The sequence below is a fragment of the Gracilinanus agilis genome, chromosome 2 (assembly GCF_016433145.1).
Source record: "Gracilinanus agilis isolate LMUSP501 chromosome 2, AgileGrace, whole genome shotgun sequence".
Lineage (NCBI taxonomy): Eukaryota > Metazoa > Chordata > Mammalia > Didelphimorphia > Didelphidae > Gracilinanus > Gracilinanus agilis.
In genome coordinates, this window is record NC_058131.1 from 434,290,432 (window position 1) to 434,312,655 (window position 22,224).

At 34.4% G+C, this 22,224-nt stretch overlaps 1 protein-coding gene across 1 annotated transcript in view; it reads left to right on the forward strand.

Annotated features, from left to right (window-relative positions):
• TXNDC16 (thioredoxin domain containing 16) overlaps positions 1-22,224 on the forward strand; it is a 122,120-nt gene that overhangs the window by 47,392 nt on the left and 52,504 nt on the right. Inside the window, exons 10-12 of the mRNA XM_044664718.1 lie at positions 6,536-6,702; positions 7,097-7,157; positions 12,930-13,062. Of these exons, the coding sequence (XP_044520653.1) occupies positions 6,536-6,702; positions 7,097-7,157; positions 12,930-13,062 (361 nt within the window). The remainder of the gene's footprint in view (positions 1-6,535; positions 6,703-7,096; positions 7,158-12,929; positions 13,063-22,224) is intronic.

The window sequence follows — 22,224 nt, forward strand, 5'->3', positions numbered from 1 at the left end:
GATTAAATTATAGCTGGCCATAATTATAGTATTAGAGTCAAGAGAGCTTTATCACAAAGAGTGCTGCAGGAGTTCTCAGTGCTAAACTTTGGTGAAGTGGAGACTGACAAATCATCCCAAACTAGGATTTTACTGTCTGTATTACAATTTAGACCACAAGGGTGCACATTAACAGTATAACATATTGATCCTATGGGCTTGCCCTAGACAAAATTTACAAAAGCAAAGTGATTTTATGCCTACTTATAGTTCATATTTGCATAATTAATAGAGGAAAGGGTATGACTGAGCCACTATTTACCCCTCAAGGATATTAGTTTATTTATTAGTATTTTTCCTGAAGTATGCTTTATTTTCAGGATCAGCATTTTTGTAAAAAAATTTGAATGATATCATAGAAGGGTATTTCTGAGATTTGCAAAATAACACAAAACTGCAGTCATTTCATGTATTTGATGACAATTAGTTTCCTAAAAAATTTCAACAACATAGAAAATGGTCTAAATCTATAAAAAATTAAATTTAGTAGGGCTAAGTATATTTTAGAAGTTATTCTTTTGTTCTATTCAATTTTAATTCCATTATTCTAAGTCCTTTTCTTGTGGTTAAGAGAGCAAATGCACAGCAAAGGACAAGAACTATATAGTAATACATTAAAAAAAAACAAAACAGTGCTTTTTTTTTTACTATAAACTCACCCAGAGGCAAAGGGTTCTGTGGTTGCAAATAAAAAGAGAGAGTGATAATATAGAATCTAAAACAAAGGGGATGATAATCCTATTGTAATCTATGCTGATTAGATGAGATGAAGAGTATTGTGTTAATTTCTGAGTACTAAAATTTAAAAGGAGTATTGACTAACTGTATTGGTCATGAGGAATCCTGAATAATGCCATAGGGAGAATACTTCAAGGGATTTTGCATTGTTGCCTAAAAGAGTAGTTTGTAAGATGGGATAGAGCTTTCAGATACCTAAAGGAGTATGGAAAAGGAAATACATTTGTATTTGAGAATATAGCTAGGACATCTGACAATGAAGCTACAATGAAACAAGTTCCAGAGAGGCTGATTTTTAAATAAAAAACTAAAAGAACAAAATTCCTAACAATAAAAGCTTTTATACATAAACACAAAAGCAATGAGCCCTTTCATGAAACGGTCATTCAGCCAATGATAGAGAATTTACTCTATCATTGGCTGAATGACCATTTGTTAGAATCGTTATAAAGAGGATTCCTTCAAAGAATTTGGGTTAGGATGGAAGCTTTTCTAGATACCTATAATTAGACCTCCCAGATTTTATATTCTGTGATTCTAAACCTTTCAGAGTGTGATATATTAAAGAAGATATGTGAAATTTGATGCAGAAATAAAGATTTTTTCCTAAGGAAATGAGACAAAAAGTATCACGTATATGTGTAACTGAAAAAGAGGCAGGCTAGTCATGTAACAAATATAAAAGATAAGAAATGGATATCTTGAGAACTCCACTGGTATATATGAAATAATGAAAGAACCAGAGAGAGGGTCTCTAGTACACTAAAAAATTCTTGAATAGGGTTTCTTAACCTGGTATTTGTGAAATTATTTTAAAAAATCTATTGATAATTACATTTTAATATAATAATATTATTAATATATAATAATAAACTTCCTTTGTAATCCTTTGTATTTTATTTTATGCACTAAAAGATTGGCTTTATCATCTTAGGAAGGTGGTTCCTGACAGAATAGAAGTTAAAAACCCCTTGCTCTAATAGATTTTTCAGAAAGCCCCAGATAAGATTTGTATAGGATAAGAAGATATACATGATTTACAAACTGTACTGTGGAGAGTATACTCATGCTGATAGGATCACAGATCCATTAAGGTATTGTTGTTCAGTCATTTTCAAGCTTGTCTGACTCTTCGTTGACCCCATTTGGGGTTTTCTTGGCAAAAGTACTGAAGTGATTTGCCATTTCCTTCTCCAGAGGATTAATGCAACAGAGGTTATGTGACTTGCCCAGGGTCATATATCTAATGTGTGTTTGAAGCTAGATTTGAACTCAGGACTTTCAAGATGGTTTTTTTTTTTAAATTCTAAACCCTTAACTTCTGTGTATTGACTTACAGGTGGAAGAGTGGTAAGGGTAGGCAATGGGGGTCAAGTGACTTGCCCAGGGTCACACAGCTGGGAAGTGTCTGAGGCCAGATTTGAACCTAGGACCTCCCGTCTCTAGGCCTGGCTCTCAATCCACTGAGCTACCCAGCTGCCCCCTTTCAAGATGTTTTGAAGAAAGTAAGAAAATGGCATTTTCCCCATCCCTCACTCCATCTATATGAGATCATTCCATATGCAAGACTAATTGAGGTTCTTTAACCCTGCTTTCTTAGATGGAGGTCTAAGATGTGTATTTATTTCATCTTATTGTGGGTTGTATTTAGGAAGGTTCACAAATGGGTGCATTGAGAACAAATCAAGCATTTCCCCCCCATTACCATTAATAGTAGGAAGTGATCATTTAAGAAAAGTTAAACAAAAGGTCACATATGGTCAATAAATGAATACAACCAGTGGAATAATATCCAAAATCTCTAGAGTGCAAAAGTTTTTTAAAATCTGCCTTTTTTTATAATGTGTGATTTGTGAATATCTTAAGTTTTAATAAATGTACTTTATTTAGAATGGTAACAAAACCTATCTGTCTAAAGGAAAAACAATCAAATATAAAACTCAGAATAAGAGAGAATATTCAAAGGAGAACTCATATATCTCCAAACTTACCATCTTATCAAACTCTTGGAGAGGTTCTTTAGGAATCTTAAAATTCACTTTAGTTATATGTGTACAACCTTTAGAAGGCTTCCCAGCATTTAGACAGTTTGAAATAAATTAATAGAATTGTGTGAAAATGGGTCAGGTTTAGCTTTGTTTGGTGTCTCAGTATCTGATTCTAAAATACTTAGTGATATTTGGAGTAAATTTTTAAAAATCTCATAAAACATTCATTCTACTATCGTTTTCAACAATAGCAAAAATAAATAGCAAATGTTTCCCTGAAAGTGGTTGATGGGACCCTGGATACTTGGATACATTCACATACTCCCTTAACTTGTTCACATGTTCACAAACCCCCTTTTTTAAATCCCAGAATGAAAAAAAAATCACACATGGAACATAATATGTGTATTATTAGTGAGACTGATTTCTCTTCGATTCCATTGGGATATGGTGTCACCTTAATGCATCACAATGCATTTGTCGTATATCTGAACAGAGAACTATGGCACTTACACAGCTCAATTTTCCTCAGAAATTAAAGAGGATCTGGTCTAAGATCAATATATGCCTGAGGTAAGCCTTTTAAAATGCAGACTTTTACTTTTAGACAAGTTGCCCGAATATGTTTGGCCAACTGCTGGGTTTTAAGAAAACCCCAAAACTAGTTCCAGTAAGGTTGATACAAAAAGGAAAATGGCTTTCTTTTTAGCCCTTGGGCTGTCCTTGTCTTCCCCTCTCATTCCTTCCTACCATCTCTGCCTGGCAGAGTGACTGGGCTTGATAAAAGAGAAAAAAACTAAAGGTTTTCCCTAATCTTCCATCATCTGATACATACAAGCGTGCAAAAGGCTTCTTGACCTTTCATTGTCAAATTGTCTTTAGAGAAAAATAGTTCCTTGTTGACAGACCAAAGGACAGAGTTTTTTCATTGTAGGCTTTTTCTCCCATGGCAACCATTGCTAAATGGCACAACTGTAGTGTTTCAATAGTGAACTCTAGTTGACACTGTGGATGAATGGTAGGTCTGAAGTCAAGAAGGCTCATCGTCATGAGTTCAAATCTGGCTTCAGACACTTATTAGCTGTATGATTGGGCATGTTACTGTATGCCACAGTTCCTCATCTGTAAAATAAGCTGGAAAAGGAAATGCAAGCTACTCCAATATCTGTCAAGAAACACCCACATGAGGTGATGGTTCAGAATAACTGAAAAACAATTGAACAACAAAAAGTTTCAAAAGCCTCCGACAGGGCAGGAGAAGGATGATTCTAATTTCTGATAGATCCAAATTGTTGTTAATTTGTCTTCCATTTTTAAAGAGGACCAGTGACACCAGAAGGTGATGTATTGACTTTTGCATGGAGTAGATTTAAGTGAGGCAGTTACACAAAATTTTTCCTTTCCCATGCACTGCAATGCAGCCACATTAATTCTCTGTTCTTTCCATGTAAAAAAAAGAATATGGGGAGAGACTCACAGATGTGACAGTGGTAGACCCACTCAGGGATCCTCCTGAATACTCAGCCAGGTATTTTAACCTCTGGTTAATTAGAGTGAAACTGAATCACTTTCTCTCATTGGGCCAGATGCACAAATGCCTTGGAGACAATTGTTATAAAAAACAGTATCTCTTTTATTTTAAGAGGAAATACAAACTGAGGATCAGAACAAGGGGTTCCTAACTCTAAGGGAACTAGCTAATTTCCCACAATCCTCTATGCCCCTTGCAAGAGGGAGCCTTCTGGTCTTCTGGCTAACTTGACTCCCTGTTTATATCTAGGTGTCCCCAACACTGACTAAGCTAACGATCTATGACCCTCAGTAGTTGGTTTGATTTATTCCCCAAAAGCTGTCTCCAAAAACTGTTATGAATGAACTCCAATAGTTAAGTTCACCCCAGGGGGTCTGACCCCTGAGGAAAAACCTCAAAGCCTATCTGACAGGATTTTTTAGATAAAACCTTCTGAAAAGCACAGCAGGTATGATCAGATCCTTTTCTAGATCTTTCCCAGTTAAATAGAGTACTTCCAAAAATGAATTAGGGGTATATTCCTTCTCCACAGTCAGGTGAGATAGATGAACTCTGATAAGCCCTGCCTTTCCTCCACCATTCCTGGACAGGAAACCCTTAACCTCCCACAGTAAGTCAAGTCATTCTAGCAGTTGTCACTTCCAAACTGTTCCTCCTCTGTCTTCTGCCTGCTAAAATCCTTTCCCTTGAGTTCTTAATATGTGCCTTAAAGTCATCCTTCCACTTCTCTTAAATCTTATCCTATCTCTATCCTTTTCCCACATGTGACATTCCATTTCCCATCACCATTCCTGTAGACTATCCCTTAGGTCTGGAATTCTTATTCTCTCCTTTCTTCTACAAAATCCCTCCTCTTCAAGATGCGGATTAAGCACCACCTTCTATCAGTCAACCTATGTCAAGTGTTTTCTAAGTACCTAAGATATGCAGAGTACTATATAGGCACTGAGGATAAAAGTGCAAAGGTTGGAATGAATGGATGCACAAGGAGCTTACATTTTAATGGGAAAGACAATAAGTATATATAAATAGAAGCAGCATAAATATAACATTAATAAGTAAGAATTATATCCTCTGCATATAATTATATAATAAAATTACACAAATATATAAATTTTGTTTATGTGTGTGTATGTATGTAAGTATGTAAGTATATGGGGCTACTAGGTGTGCTGGCCCTGGAGTCATGAGGACCTGAGTTCAAATCCAGCCTTAGACACTTACTACCTGTGTGACCCTGGGCAATTCATTCAACCCTAGTTTTTTTTTATTTGTAAAATGAATTAGAGGAGGAAATGGAAAATCACTCCAGTATCTTTGCCAAGAAAATCCCAGTCAGAGAGAACAATACAGTGTGTGTGTTTGTGTGTGTGTGTGTGTGCGTGTGCGTGCACATGCGCACGTATATACACACACACACATATATATATACATATACAAACACACATATGTATACATATAATCACAGATACATAAAATATAAGGTAGTTTGGAAGGAGAGGGCATTATACAGAGTGCTGACTACATGAAGTCTTTCCTGATGTTTGCCCAATATGCTAGTTCTTTCTCTTCGTAATCACTTTGTATTTATACTCTTTATGTCTGCTCTTTATATTTATGTCTTTATATATGTTTATAACTAACATTACTCACACCTTTGTTCCTACTCATGTACTCTTAAACACAGATGTAGAAAATCATGAGTCTGTGCTAACCACATCCACTCTAAACTTACCCTAAATAACCTCAACTGTATCCTTGGTACTCCACGGCAATCTTTTTACACTTTCCATTATTTCACCATAGTGACTTTTTCAGACATTTTCATCCATATAATTTCTTTTAGGCTAATCCCTTTTTTTGGGAAATATTTTTAATTAGTTATTCTCTGAAACCTAAGCTTAATTTGAAGAAAACTGCAAATTTCTACTTACTGCTTATAGCAACATCTTTGTATGTATGTTTTAAAGAAATCTACATGTTATCTTAAGTTTACATGTAATTTATTATCACAGTTTTATGTATTCACATTGGGAATATAGTGATAGAAAAATGTCTATAGATGTTATTCGTATTACAGATTCTTATCTCTTATAGTAGTTAACAATTTTGTTAATGCTTAAAGCTATATATGAATAGCAAATTTATTTTATTGTGCTCATTTATTTTAAATGTAAATGTAAAAAATTATAAAACACAATAGAGTATAATAAGTACAACTTCTTTTTTTCTTATAAAGACTGAAATTACTGAAGATCCTGAAAAAGTTTCAACTATTCATCTCCAACTTGGATTACCGCTGATTTTTATTCTTAGTCAACAGACCACTTATGAAGCTGATAAGAAAACTGCAGAAACAGTCGCTTGGCACCTTCTGGGAAAAGCAGGAGTCACACTATTGTTAAAGTATTATAAAATTTGATTGCTTTAAATCAGAATGTTTTCATGTATAAATTTCAAACATTTCTCTTTTTTTCAAACATCAACAACCCTCATTACTTATACATTAATCTAAAACCATAACAAATAGAGATAAGCCAACCACTATCTAGATAAATTCTATCTACCAATTAGGTAAAAACTTAATTTTTGAAATATGCATATTCTGCCTGCTTACAAAGGACTTCAAAGACTCTAGATCAAAACTTAAGGAATCTCCTCAAGGAAGAATCACCAACTAAAGTTTTAGGAAAATTTGTCATTTTGCAGTAATCTCTTTCATGATAATTAGGCATTGCTTACAAAGGCATTAAATGATTTACTGTTTGTAACTTACAGATTGATTTCTATTTTGAAACAGGGACTCCTCAAATCTGAACATTCCCACTGATACCAATGTCATCTTCAAAAGAGCAAAAGAGGTTAGTTTTTATATTTATTATTCTAAAAATTTGCTTATTTGTCATTAAAGTAACGGGAAAAATATTCAAACTCATTAATTTTGTTTTTTTTTTTAGCCCTTGGCTACTTAAATTCTCCTTTATTCATTTAAAAGAATATAGATTTATAATTTAAATCATTTTATGTCAGTAGAGATTCTGGTACCAAGTTTCATTTGTTAGTAGGACAGTGGCTTCCAGGAAGCATAATTGCATTGCATTGTGTGTGAGTGACCCTGGGTTCTTAGAAGGCCGTAATGGTAGATTGTTGTTTCTTCATTACAACAATTAATAGCATTGACTAAACTTCTTCAATAAGTTTTTTAAATTGGTGTAAATATCCTTTCCTTCAGTCATTTCCCTATTTTTTATCAGTAATTTATAAGTAAGTCAAGTTGAAGTTTTTATTGTGTACCATATAGTTTTCTTCATTTTATAGCTTTATATCGTTTTGAGCTTAGGTTTGTAATACAGTGATAGCTAATTCTGGAATGACTCAACTCAATCAGTAATGGTTCATTTTCTGTCTTTTAAAATAAGATTAGTTTCATTTTGGAGGAGGCTATGTGCTACTAATCTTATCCCATCCTTTTCAATTCTTTTCTCAGTTTTTGTGCTCATCATTTTATTTTTCCCTAATACTCAACCCTCCATTACAGTTCCCAAAGCAGTTATTCAAAACCTAATCTTAACTTCGCAAGCTATATCCCCATTCCTCTCATCACTGGTCTCATACTTTCCTGAAAAATTGCAACTGTGATGAAAGCCAGAATTCCATATTCTAAATCACCTTAGCATCACACTCTACCATCTTCTCCTTTGTTCTAGCCTTGTAGGATAAGGTAGCCTTTCTATACTTAATATTTTTGATCCCAGATCCTCCCAACTCTATAGATAAAGAGAGATTTAAAATTAGGAGAAAGAATGATTGGAGGAAGGAGAGAATTTCTAGAGTCTTTCAGTTGTTTTTATTATTATAGTAATCATTTAAATTATTCTCTTGATTTTGTATACTTTACTCTGCCTTTAATTCATTCAAGCCTCCCCATGCATCTCTGAATCAATTATATTGATAATTTCTTATGGATTAATAAAATTCCATTCCATTCTTTTGAGAGGCAGTATGTTGTAGTGGATAGAGAAGTTGCCCCTGAGTCCAGAAAAACTGGGTTTCAGGGACTCTTCTGATGCACCACTGCCTGTTTGACCCTCAGCAATTCCCTCACTTTCTCAGTGCTCCTGGCAACTGTCTAAGATATAAATTGCTGATAAGGCACTGATTTGCTTTTCTAAGTAGCAGCTTTTCCTTTTATCAGTAAAGTCATAGGTCTAGTCTCTTAACTTTATATAATTAACATATTATATATATAATTAAATAACCTTATATTAATTTGGCAGTTTATTCAGGCATTCCCCAATTGCTGGGCATCCAGTTCTTTGGTATAACTAAAAGTGCTTTTATACATATTTTTGTTTGTATAAATAATTTATCTCTGCAGGTGATTTCCAAATCTATGTATCCTTGGCCTACTATGTATCCAGCATAGTAACCTGGACAGCCTGTAGGTCTCTCAAACTTATTATATCTAAAACGTAACTTATTTTCTTTTCTTCACTCTCAAGCCTTCTTCTCTTCTGAACTTCGCTGTTACTGTTGAGGGGACCAGTGTCACAATAAAAATATTCAATGAGAAATTGAGGCACAAAAATCTTGAGTATAATCTATTTATTAGCAAGACTAGCAATTGCTAATAATGGAGGTCAATGGCCCTTCAGAAATCAGTGACATACTCTTACAATTAGAGTAGCTTTTTACGTGGTTTGGTGGTTATATAAGGTGCAGTAATGCAAACTTAACTAAGATGCGATTGGTCTATATTAGAAGCAAGGGTGGGTTTATATTTTGCTAACTTGCAAGAAGGGGAGTCTTCAAAAGCCATTGCAACAGGGAAAACACAGAGTCAGTCAATATCCTCTGGAAAGTCCTCTGACAGATTATTCATACCATCATCCTCCTAGTCATCGAGGGTCACAACATTAGTGCTATCCTCAGTTCCTTTCTCTTCCCAGATATCTAGTTAGTTGCCAAATTTTGTTCCAACATTTACAACATTTCTTATATTTAACTCCTTTCAACTTCATTACCTCTCTTTTTATATAGCATTTTTAAGTCTCTGTGTCATAGCTTTCCTCACTCAAATTCATCATTCACATAGCTGCCAAAGTAATTTTTCCTAAAATAGATGTCTGACTACATACTCACTGTATTCACCAAACTCCAGTGTCCCCTTGTTATCTCCAGGATTAAATATAAATCCCTCCTTTTGCGGGAATTTAAAGCTCTTCAAATCCTGGCTTCCATTGTTTCCCTTCCACATACTCTATGATCCAGCCAGTCAGTCCTGCATGTTCTTAATACACAATTCTCCATTTCTCATCTCAGTACCTTTGCACTGGCCATCTTCTTTGCCTGGAACACTCTGCCTCCTCACCTTTACCTTATTAAAAAACAATAACGAAAGAAGTTTAGCACACTTTTCAAGCTTTCCTAAGTACAAACTCTAGGACTCCTCCATTACTTGTCAAATGCTTTGAACTATTTAGGTAGCAATACATTAATTCTTTCTTGGTGACTGGCCATTCTAAGAATATTTCGGATTCCCAAATACTCAACTTATCCTATTCTATTTCTTTTTTGTACTCTAATTCTACAATCATTTGGTTCTTCAAGTTACTGATATAAAATCTGGCATGATCAATCCTAGCCATTTTTCCTACTCCTAGCATTGATTTTACCATAAGTGAGTGCTGCTTTTAGTGATTAAGATCAATTTCCAAGGTTGAATTTTAAAGGAGGTAAATCATAAAAAATTTTGGAATAGCCATCTTGTAAACTTTTCACAGTCTCAACATTAGTGCCATTAGGTTTATAGTTATAAGATCAAATTACATGACAATCATGAAAATTTTCCATCTTTTGTGTTTATTAAATATATGCAAAGATTTTCTAAAAGTTCCCCAGTCCTTTTTTTTCCTCTTATCTTCATAAGTTTCCTAGATAACCTTAGAGTTTTATTAGTTGCTTTCTTTTTCTGTTTAACTAAGATTTATTTGTTCTTTTAAAATTTTTTGCACAATGTTTTTATTAATAACAAATCTCGGTGTTAACACCTGTAGTTCAATAACATTTCTTTTTTTAATTTAAATTTTATCTTTTCAATGATCAAAAATTTATTTTTCTCTCTCTGTCCTGTACCCTTTTCTGCACTTTAGAAAAGAAAACCCTTGTAACAGATGTTCATTATCTGGCAAAACAAATTCCAAAATTGGCCATGCCTAAAAAAATGTTTCCATCTATACCTTTTCTGTCAGAAGAGGCAGGTAGCATATCTTTGAAAGTTCTTTGACTTCTTTGACCTCTCCATAATTTCTTGCTTTATTATTATATAACAATCTGCTTATAAATATTCTTATACATATGGCCTCTTTTTTTTATATTTCTTTGGGATAAAGTCTTAACTTCTTGCTTTAAGCACTCAACTTTTGGTCAAGAACCCATCATTTTTTTATTGTATAAACTATTATTCAGAAACAATTTTTCCCCCAGAATCAGCTACTTCTCAAACGTACCTTTTTTTTTCCTGCCTTCAGTTGGTAGTGAAAAAGTCACTTTTTGGGAAGTTTTGTTTTGTTTTTTTTGACCAGCATCATCTTGGTCAATTTCTGGCAATCAATTTCCAGATTCTTTCTGGAAGTATCATTTACCACTATGTGAACTGCTGGAAGTAGATAGTGATTGTTGGTTTGGAAATACTCTTGGGAAAAGCCTGGTAAATAGTCCCCATTCAGCAAAGAGTTAATAATCACTAGTAACTATTTTTTGCCCTTTGATTCTCATTTGATGATTCCTGTCCTATAAAGCCAAATCATTATTTTGGGGTGGGGTGGAGCTCAATACTATTCTAGTTACTAGGGATAGAAATACAAAAGCAAGATAATTCCTACTCTCAAGAGCCTTGAATTCCACTAGAGGGTACAGCATGTTCAGAGACAGTGATGCCCCAACAGATGTTTTCTGTAGGAGATAGTTTAGATTAGAAGAACTTTTTCATCCCACTTCCTTTTAGGGGAGTGGATAAAACTGATTACTTATGACTATATCTAGCTCTATCTTGAGACTCCAGCTCAAGGCATGATCTGTTGAGATCACTACTTCCTCATTCTTGACTTGAGGTAGAGAAAAGCCACCGCCCTCTGGTTTAAATCAATTTATTTGCTTGGAGATAAATGATGATGTTGGCTCATGTGGGTTTTAGAATAGAACAAAAGGTTCTAATTCCTTCTTGGCTTTCTTTCTTCGCAAAACCAGAAATTTATAAATAAAATTCACATAGTCTCCAGATAATCACTTGATTGCTAAGATAAGAAAGTGGTTTCCTAGCTAGTTAAATATAGTGTAATCAATTATTTATTCAATTATTCAACAATTTCCCTCCTCCCAAACACATCTTTTATAGCAAAAATGCCATCCATGTTATCTGTTGCATGCAGCAGTAAAACAGAAGGTTGAAAATCAGTAGAGTTAATTACCTGTTTTAGAGATTCTCCGACATGGCATAATTTAGTCACATCCTGCTGGATTCTCTTAGTAGCTGAGTGATAAGTCAAGGAAGAGTAAATGCTTCAGATGTTACAAGGCTTAGAGTCAGTATCCTGAAAGATATCATCCATCTGCTGCTCTTGCTGTTGCCTACTCCTCCTAATTATTATTTGTAAAATAAATATAAGGGAATTTTTTTATGTGGAGGAAGCATTAATAAGTGGGGAGAATCAGAAGTGTTCTCTTGAGGAACAGACAAACATTGTAGTCTTTGGAGGACAATGCAAAATTCTCCCCACCCTTTACTTTGCTGGAATCATATCCTCATCCTCTTATTGGTCATACCACATGCTTATACTGCTTTTTTGTTGAAGTTCAGTCATTTTTCAGATGTTTCTGACTTTTCATGACTCCATTTGGGGCCTTGTTGGCAGAGATACTGAAATGGTTTCCCATTTCCTTCTCTAGCTCATTTTACAGATTAAGAAACTGAGACAAACAGGGTTAAGTGACTTGTCATGGGTCATGCAACAAATGTCTGAGACCAGATTTTTAACTCAGTAAGCTCAACTCCAGTCCTAGGACTCTCTCCATTGTGCCACCATACTGCTTGTTTATAGAATTATAATACTTAGTTTTACATTGTTAGGGTCTTTTATTTATATTATTTTTCCTTGGATGAGTCTTAATTTGTTCAGCTGCCTTTGATTATCAGTTATCAACCCCATCTAAGATAACCCTTTTTAAGTCTTTTTGAATTTCACCTTTAGCATAATCCTCTTGGCTATCTTGTTAACAGATCTGATAAAGAGGTCACCTATATGTCCATAAAAATTAATGATTAATGAATGGAATAATGCCAATCTGGAGTTTTGTCTCTAATGGAATATCAGAAGATTTTGGCTTTGATCTTGTTCTATTAAACTTTTTAAGCAATGATTTGAGTACTTTTTCTTTTCATATTGTTTGTGAAACAGTCACGATTTGAATTTTCTTATAATCTTTAAAAGAATTTGCAGACAGTAAAAGTTTCATGCTAAACAGGAAAAATGTAGTTTTAAATTTTGCTACATGTCTGGTGGTCACATACCACCTATTTTGCATGTATTTTATTAAAGGAACTCTTAACTATATGAATATTTTAATTTTTTCAGGGGGTACCAGTTGATTTCTTCGTTTTACATGATATTGATTCAATAATATCTCTTGTGGAAAATAACACACCTAATCAAAATAATGAGCCAGTTAAGGAATATGAAGAAGGTGAAATAGAGGCTCTAAATCTAGGTAATACCTTTCATTATATTTTTTCTATCATACTAAAATTAGCTTAGATACCTATTCATTAATTTTCTTCTATGTAATATATTTAGTCTTATGTAATCACAGAAATCTACTTTGGAAAAATAAGACAATTAAAGGTAAAATTTATGAGATTACTATACTTTTCACTATAATACTGGTCAGTGATATCTAGGCTCAAGTATTGTTCATAAATGTTAAAAAAAATTTTAATTGAGTATGAGTTCTTCCTGGTTTCTGACCTCTTCCCTGGTCTAGAAACTTCTGTCCATTACACAAAAATTTCCATCTACTAGAATATACTAATATTTTAGTTTAATCTTTTTTGTTTTTTTAAACCCTTACTTTCCATCTTAGAATCAATACTGTATATTGTCTCCAAGGCAGATGAGTGGTAAGGGCAGGCTAGGCAATGGGGGTTAAGTGACTTTCCCAGGGTCACACAGCTAGGAAGTGTCTGAAGTCAGATTTGAACCTGGGACCTTCTGTCTCTAGGCCTGGCTCTCAATCCTCTGAGCCACCCAGCTGCCCCCAAGTTTAATCATATATTATCCATTGCGTTGAGGTTTACAAAGAGCTTTACATACCTTCTTTCAACTGATCCTCACAACAGCCATTTGGAGAAGTATTATTATTATTATCTCCCATTTATTGATAAGTAAACTAAAACTCAGCAATTTAAGTTGCCCAGGGTTACAGAGCTAGGAATTATCTGAGGTAGAATTTTAACTCAGGTCTTCCAGACTTCAAAGACTCACCAGAGTTGTACCCTGATAACTCATTTTAACATGGAGAGGACCTTGTGTGTGTGTTTTTTTTTAATAAATTTTATTTTTAGTTCTGTATTCTGTTTCTCCTCTATCTGTTCCCTTTCTCTCCAACTAAGAAAACCACATAGACTCCCAAGTGTTTTATATTGTCTGCAATTATTTTAAGTGGAATTTCTCTTTCTATCTCTTCCTGCTGTACTTTGTTGGTAATATATAGAAATACTAATGATTCATGTGGGTTTATTTTATATCCTGTAACTTTGCTAAATTTGTTAATTATTTTAACTAGTTTTTTAGTTGATTCTTAAAGATTCTAGAACTTTTTTTCTCTGCCAAGGGGATTCTCTAACTATACCATTGTTATTATTAAAAATGATGAGGGCCGAGATCAAAAGGAAGAATAGTATTTTAATAAAAACCATGCTGATAGAGATAAACTGACCATGCGCCTGTAAGAAACCTATTCCAACCTCACCTCAGCCATTTACCTTCCTCTCTCCTCGAGCCCAGGTAACTAAAGAGGAAGTTCCAAGTCACTTCCCCCTAATTTCAAACAGTCCCTCACCTTGAATACGTCATCCAAAACCGGAAACCCATTAGGGATCACAGGAAATGTAGTTCCAAGTATCCCAAGTGATTTTAAATGACACATAACCCCCTCTGAGATCTGTTGAAAAAGACTGGTCTTTTTCAGTGGATCTTAAACCAAAAGAAAAGAGGACAAAAGCTAGCTGCGTTGACAAAAAGCCAATTTTGGGGCAGTACCCCACTGGCATAAGAGTGTCCATTCAAAATAAATGCATTCAATTCATTCAACCCCCATAGTTCAGATCAACTGCGCCCCAAAGTTCAAATTTGGGTCTTCATGATCCAATGAAGGCTCTTCAGGCATCTTTTGGTGCCTCCACCAAACAGGTTTGTCATCTGGATTCTGGGGAGATGGCAAAATCCTTATCCTGAAATTACTCTCAAAGAATTTAAACTTTACATTATAGATTATAAAACATACATTTCCTTCTGAGAATTAACATTACCCCCCTGAGTTTACTTCGAAAGGAGTAAAAATTTACTTGCAATATAGATTATAGTTCAGACATTATGATTATAAAAACTTAACACATACCCCCCTGAGAAAAATTTTAAATGACACATAACTCCCCTGAAAAGATCAGCCAAGGATGCATGGCTAAGTGAGTCACGGGGGTGTATGAAATCAATTGGCAAAAGAAATAATAAAAAATAAAATAAAAAGAATAAAATTCAAAAAAAAGAGAAAAAATTAACTTGTGAATGAAATGTAAAATGTGCAAAAAATGTAGGGGAAATAAACAGGCCTTTGATTCAAGGCCCAATGAAAGCGATTTAAGCAGTATGCTATAACCCATTTAGGGCCAGGACTGCAGAAAAATTGCCATTTACTCTCTCTATATAGAGGAATAAGGGAAATGCCTTTCTTTGATCCGATTTTTCCCTGCACCTTCTCAGGGAATGAGCCATTAAATGATAGCCAATCTTAGGCGCTTCACTAGGAATTTAAGTTGAGGGGACCCACGACCTCTAAAGTTTTAGAAAAGACTGGGACTCCAGGACTCAAACCCCAATTTTCAAGCCCTTCAAGTATTGGCATAGAACTCCTGCCAATTCATGCAGATTCATTAGTCAAGTCTCTGACCACGTGGCTCGGCACTTCTCCTGGAATCAGAGAGGCATTAAATCACAATCCCATAGTCTCAGGCTCAGGCTCAGGTATTTGCATTGAACTTATTTCGCTGTAGAATCAAAAAAAAAAGATAAATAATGATTATATATGTACTTCCAGTACAAGATGAGAAAAAGGAAAAATCAATTGCTCTGATTAAAAAAAATGTTTTAAAAATCAAAAATATATATATAGCTTAGAACTAGAAGGGTTTTGTTACCCCAAAATGAGATTTTCTGTGAGAGAAAGTGGGATTTACAAAATAGCAGATTCACAATGCACATTCAAATAGAGTACCATATTTCTAATAACACATTTTAAAACAATAAAGAATGATGTTCAAAAAATCATATACTTGTTACAACTTTTAAACCTTGGCTAAGGGTTTCTCAACAAACTGTTATTGCTTCCATATAAAAACCTGATATTGAAAAAAAACCTTCTGGTCTAAATTATCCTCAAGAATTCTAGACCCTTCTGATAAAAGAGGCTAAAACATAGACTAATATAAATATATATATATATAAGACAACAATTCTTCACAATAAAATATATAAAGGTTATCCTTTAAGACAACAATTCTTCAAAATAAATACATAAAAACCTTATCATTTATACAGAAGGGTACTAAGCATCTAAAGTAAATTTTTAAAAGACCTCTCATAAAATTACAATTTAAATCACAAGGCAATCACCAAACTCTCCGAAGTCGAACAAAATTAAGGCAATTTATAACTTATAAAATGTGTAACTTTCAAATAGTACGAGAACATAGCATTGTTGTTGATTACAGTAAAAATGAAACCTAAAATAAATTAGGAAATATAATATGAGTATCAGATAACAAGCTGGTCAAAACCTCTTACCAGTTCTAATATTTTTTTTTCATTATTTGGGAGTTACAATAAAATCATAAACAGAATTAATCTAGCAGCCACAAACTATATTAACTTAAAATGATTCAGTGCAACAGGAAAATCAATGAAATAAGCAAGATTAATTTACAAAACTAATTAGCAAAATACAGTAAGATACAGTCTCTCTAAAACAGAAATAAAACTCATTCAGTTCCGAGGTTTAAAAGTTCACCCCTTGTTCAATTTAAGGTTCTTTTGATTGAGTTCTGCTGAGTTTAAGGAGTTTTTTTTTTATAATCAGTCTTTGCTCTCAGTTCAAAGTTCTGAGCAGGTATGGGGGTGAATAGGCCATGCGGCCCAATTAAGGATAAACGCTAGGTCCACGTGGTGTCGGGTCATGGGCTCAGGGCTAGAGAAAAAGCTTAGGTCAGTTTTGCAGAAAATACCCACGTGGAGAGCTTGTGGGGGGTGCCTAAATTAGGTCTTTAGAGAAACACATGGAGGGCTAGAATGCAGGCCATTACCGGGGGTTGGGGGGGGGGGGGAAGGGCAATACCAAATGTTTAGCAGCAGCTGAAGAAGTTTCCGAAGATCTCGGGACTGGGTGGCAGTGAAAGCAGCAGCCAGGGGTCATTGCTGTTGGGGCTCAGGGTTGTAGTGGAAGGTCAGCACTAGCACCAGCGAAGCAGGATTGAAGAAGAGGCACTGGGACGCTTGCAGGCTTGCGGCACAATAGGAATGGAGATCAGGTCAGGAGTCAGGAGATCAGCGGCAGAGACACACTGGCTGGGCTCCGGCATTTTAGTTTTAAAGCCAAAAGCCAGAATTGGCTGGCCTGACCACCCAAGGTGGTTTTGGTTGGACTGGCTGGCTGAGTCCCACCTGAGGCAAAAACGTGCTCTTGCTTTTAGCAAAATCATGGCAAGCAAGGCCACTTTCCTTTTTAAAAAAAGTGCTCAAAAGAGCTGAGCCAGGCCAAAAGGAAAGTATGGCTATCGTTAGGCTATCTGGAAGATTGAGAGTTTGAATTTCGACCTTCTGGTTCGCCAAACTGTTATGATTAAAAATGATGAGGGCCGAGATCAAAAGGAAGAATAGTATTTTAATAAAAGCCATGCTGATAGAGATAAACTGACCACGCGCCTGTAAGAAACCTATTCCAGCCTCACCTCAGCCATTTACCTTCCTCTCTCCTCGAGCTCAGGTAACTAAAGAGGAAGTTCCAAGTCACTTCCCCCTAATTTCAAACAGTCCCTCACCTTGAATACGTCATCTAAAACCGGAAACCCATTAGGGATCACAGGAAATGTAGTTCCAAGTATCCCAAGTGATTTTAAATGACACACCATCGTATTGTCTGCAAAAGTACTAGTTTTGTTTCCTTATTGGCTATTATGATTCCTTCATTTTCTTTTTTCTTGTTTTATTGAATAATAGTGTTGAAATAGAGAACTTCCAAGATTTCCTGATGAAAAACACCAGTCTTAAACAGAAAATTTGATATTCAAATATGAGACTGAAGCAGAAACTTAAAGGATTCAATAAATTTGAACTCTTTATATGGCTATATAGGAAAGATGGTACTTATAACTCTTAAAAATTTTTGTCCTTACTAGGGCAGTTAGAAGGAGTATTTATAGACAGAGGGCATGGGAATAAATTGAGTAGGAAGACAGGATACTGCAAAAAAATGAAGGGGTGAAAAAGAGGAATGCATTGAGAGAAGGAAAGGAGAGGTAAAATAGGGTAAATTATCTCACCTGCAGAGATACAAAAAAGCTATACAAGTAGAGGGGAGGATGAGGGTGATGATAGATTATGCTTAAACCTTACTCTCATCAGAATTGGCTGAAGAGGGAATAAAATCTATACTCAGTTGGGTAAAAAAAATCTAACCCCTAAAAAATTTGAAGGGAATAGAAGGGAAGATGAATTGGGAGGGGAGAAGGAGGTTAGAAGTGAAACATTTGTGAAGAGGAACAGAGTGAAAGGAAAGAGAAAGAACAGGATAAATAAGGGAAAATAGGATGGAGGGGACTAGACAGTAATTGTAACTCTATATGTGAACAAGATGAACTCATCCATAAAATGGAAGTTGATAGCAGAATGAATAAAAAACAAGAATCCTACATGTATACACATCTGAAGCAGGGAGACCCACAGAGTAAAGGTAAACTGAAGTAAAAAAAAAAAAAAAAAAGGAGGTGGTAGCAATCATGATCTCAAATAAAGAAAATCCAAAAATAGATCTAATTAAAAGAGATAAGGAAGGAAATTACAGCTTGATAAAAGATACCATGGACAATGAAGTAATATAAAAAACTAAACGTGTTCTAAATAGTATAAAATCTAAATTTTTAAAGGAGAAATGAAATGAGTTGCAAATGGAAATTAGACAGTAAAACTATACTAGTGGGGGGACCTCAATTTTCCTTTCTTAGAACTAGATAAATCTAATAAAAAATAAATAAGAAAAAAGTTAATGAAGTGAATGGAATTTTAGGAAAGTTAGATTTAATAGATCTCTGGAAAAAATGAATAGAAATAAGAATATACCTTATCAGTGATACATGGCACCTACATAAAACTTCACTATGTATTAGAGAATAAAAACCTCATGGACAAATGCAGAAAAGCAAAAATAATAAACACAGCCTTTTCAGATTACAATGCAAAAAAATTACAATCCACAAGGGGCCATGGGAAGACAAATTAAAAATTAATTGGAAACTAAATAACTTAACTCTGAATGAACAATGAGTGAGTGAAAGAACAAAGCATAGAAGCAACAATTTCATTAAAGAGAATGACAATGAGAAAAAATATCAAAATATATGGGATGCAGACAAAGCAATACTTAGGAAAAATTTATATCTCTAAATGCTTATCAATAACAGAGAAAAAGGAGATAAATTAATTGGGCATGCAACTAAAGAAAATTGAAAAAAGAACAAATTACAAATTCCCAATTAAAGACCAAATTTTTGTAATAGAGTAATCTTTTAAAACCAAACCCCGAAATCATATACCTAAATAAACAAGTAATGAATCATGTTTTTTTCTATATTTCTATTCCAACAGTTCTTTCTGTTATGGATAGCATTCTTTTCATAAGTCCCTCAGAATTGTCCTGGATATTGTTAGTAGCAAAGTCTATTACATTTGATCATCCCACAATGTTTCAGTTACAGAGTATAATGTTCTCTTGATTCTACTTATTTCACTATGCATCAGTTCATATAGGTCCTTCCAGTTCTCATAGAAATCAACAGTTTCCTCATTTCTTATAGCACAATAGTATTCCATCACCTTCATATATCATAGTTTGTTCAGCCATTCCCCAATTGAGGGACACCCTCTCATTTTCCAATTTTTTGCCACCACAAAAAGCATACAATAAATATTTTTGTATACGCAGGTCCACTCCCATTTTTTTTTATCTCCTTGAGATACAGACCTAGGAGTGGTATTGCTTGATCAAAAGGCATGCACGCTTTTAAAACCCTTTGGACAGGACTCCAAATTCCTTTTTATCCCTATTAGTTTTCTACAGATACCTATTAACTCTAACTTTTCTAAAATTTCATTCACTTCTCTTACTTTTTTCTTATTTATTTTTTGGTTAGATTTATCTACTTCTGATAGGGGAAAGTTGGGGGTCCCCCATATCTATTTCCTCCTGGAGCATTTTTAGTTTCTCCTTTAAAAATCTGGATGTTTTACTACTTGGTGCATATTTGTTGAATACTGATATTTCTTCATTGTCTATACTTTTTGTATAGACAATGTATATATTGTATATATCTTTTATATATAAATCTATATTTATAAAATATATAATATATATTTTATATATTATATGTATATAATATGTATATAATATATAAAAATATATTATATAAAATATAAATATAAAAAATAAATATATATATATCTTATATATATATAAATTGTATATATCTTTTATCAAGATATAATTACCTTCTCTCTCTCTCTCTTTTTAAACCCTTACCTTCCATCTTGGAATCAATACTGTGTATTGGTTCCAAGGCAGAAGACTGATAAAGGCTAGGCAATGGGGGTTAAGTAACTTGCCCAGGTGTCTGAGGCCTGATTTGAACCTAGCCAGGCCTGGCTCTCAATCCACTGAACTACCCAAATGCCCCCTTCCTTATCTCTTTTAACCAAATCTATTTTTGTTTTAGGGTTGTTTGAGATTGTGACTGCTACTCCTGACTTCTTTTTCTCAGTTGAAACCCAATAGATTCTGCTCCATCCTCTTACCTTTACTCTGTGTATGTCTATCTGCCTCAAATGTGTTTCTTGTAAATAGCATATGGTAGGATTTTGATTTTTAATTCACTCTGCTATCCACTTCCATTTTATGGGTGAGTTCATCCCATTCACATTCACAATTATGATTATCATCTATGTATTCCCATTCATCTTGATTTCCTCTTTTAATCTCACTTTTTCTCCTTTCACTGTTTCCCTCCATACCAGTATTTTGCTTTTAATCACTCCCCCTCTTCCCCCTTCTTTATTTTACTCCCCTTCCCACCACTACCCTTTTTATTCCCCTCTTAATTCTCTAAATGCTCTTTTAATCACCTCCCCCAACTTTTCCCTCCTTTATATTATTCCTCTCCCCACACCTCCTCTTCCTTATTCCCCTTCTAGGATGGGGGCCTAGCAGTACCAGATCTTAAACTATACTATAAAGCAGTGGTCATCAAAACAATATGGTACTGGCTAAGAGACAGAAGGGTGGATCAATGGAATAGACTAGGGGTAAATGACCTTAGCAAGCTAGTGTTCGATTAATCGAAAGATCTCAGCCTTTGGGACAAGAACTTGCTTTTTGAGAAAAACTGCTGGGAAAATTGGAAAACAGTGTGGGAAAAATTAGGTTTAGATCAACATCTTACATCCTACATGAAGGTAAATTAAAATGAATAAATGACTTATTCTATGTCTACTTTCTATACAGTAAGCTAGGATTCTATACCCCAATGAATCTGACTGTTCTTCCCTCTCTGAATGAATTGCAATGAGAGTAAGGTTTAAGTATTGCTAGTTACCATCCTCATCCTCCCCTCCTTGTAATAATATTCTTTCCCACCCTCTGCAACATACCTCTTTATGTAATATAATTACCTCATTTTACTCTTTCCTTCCCATTTCTTTTAGTACAGTCCTCTTCTTTTTTTAACCCTAGGTTTTTTTACATATCATCCTAAATAGTTTTAATACTACACCCTCTGTTTATGTATGCTTCTTCTAACTACTATGATAATTATAAAACTTTTTAAGAGTTACAGATAGTATCTTTCTATATAAGAATATAAACAATCTGGCCTTGTCGAAGCCCTTAAATTTTTTCCCTTTCTTATTTATTTTTTTATGGTTCTCTTGAATTCTATATTTGGACATCAAATTTTTTGTTTGTCTGGTCTTTTTTTTTTTTAATTCTTGGAAATCTTTTATTTTATTAAATGGCCATACTTTATCCTGAAAGTATATAGTCACTTTTGATATGTAGGTGATTCTTGGTTGTAAACCCAGTTCTCTAGTTCTCTTGTCTTCCAGAATATCATATTTCAAGCCTTGTGGTCCTTCAATTGGAAACTGCCAGATCTGTGTAATCCTGATTGGACTTCATGATATCTGAATTTTTTTTTCTCCACTTGTAGTATTTTCTCCTTGGCCTGGGAGCTCTTGAACTTAGTTATAACATTCCTGGGAGTTGTCATTTGGGGATCTATTGCAGAAGGTGATCTGTGGCTTCTTTCAATGTCTATTTTGCCTCCTTGTCCAAGCA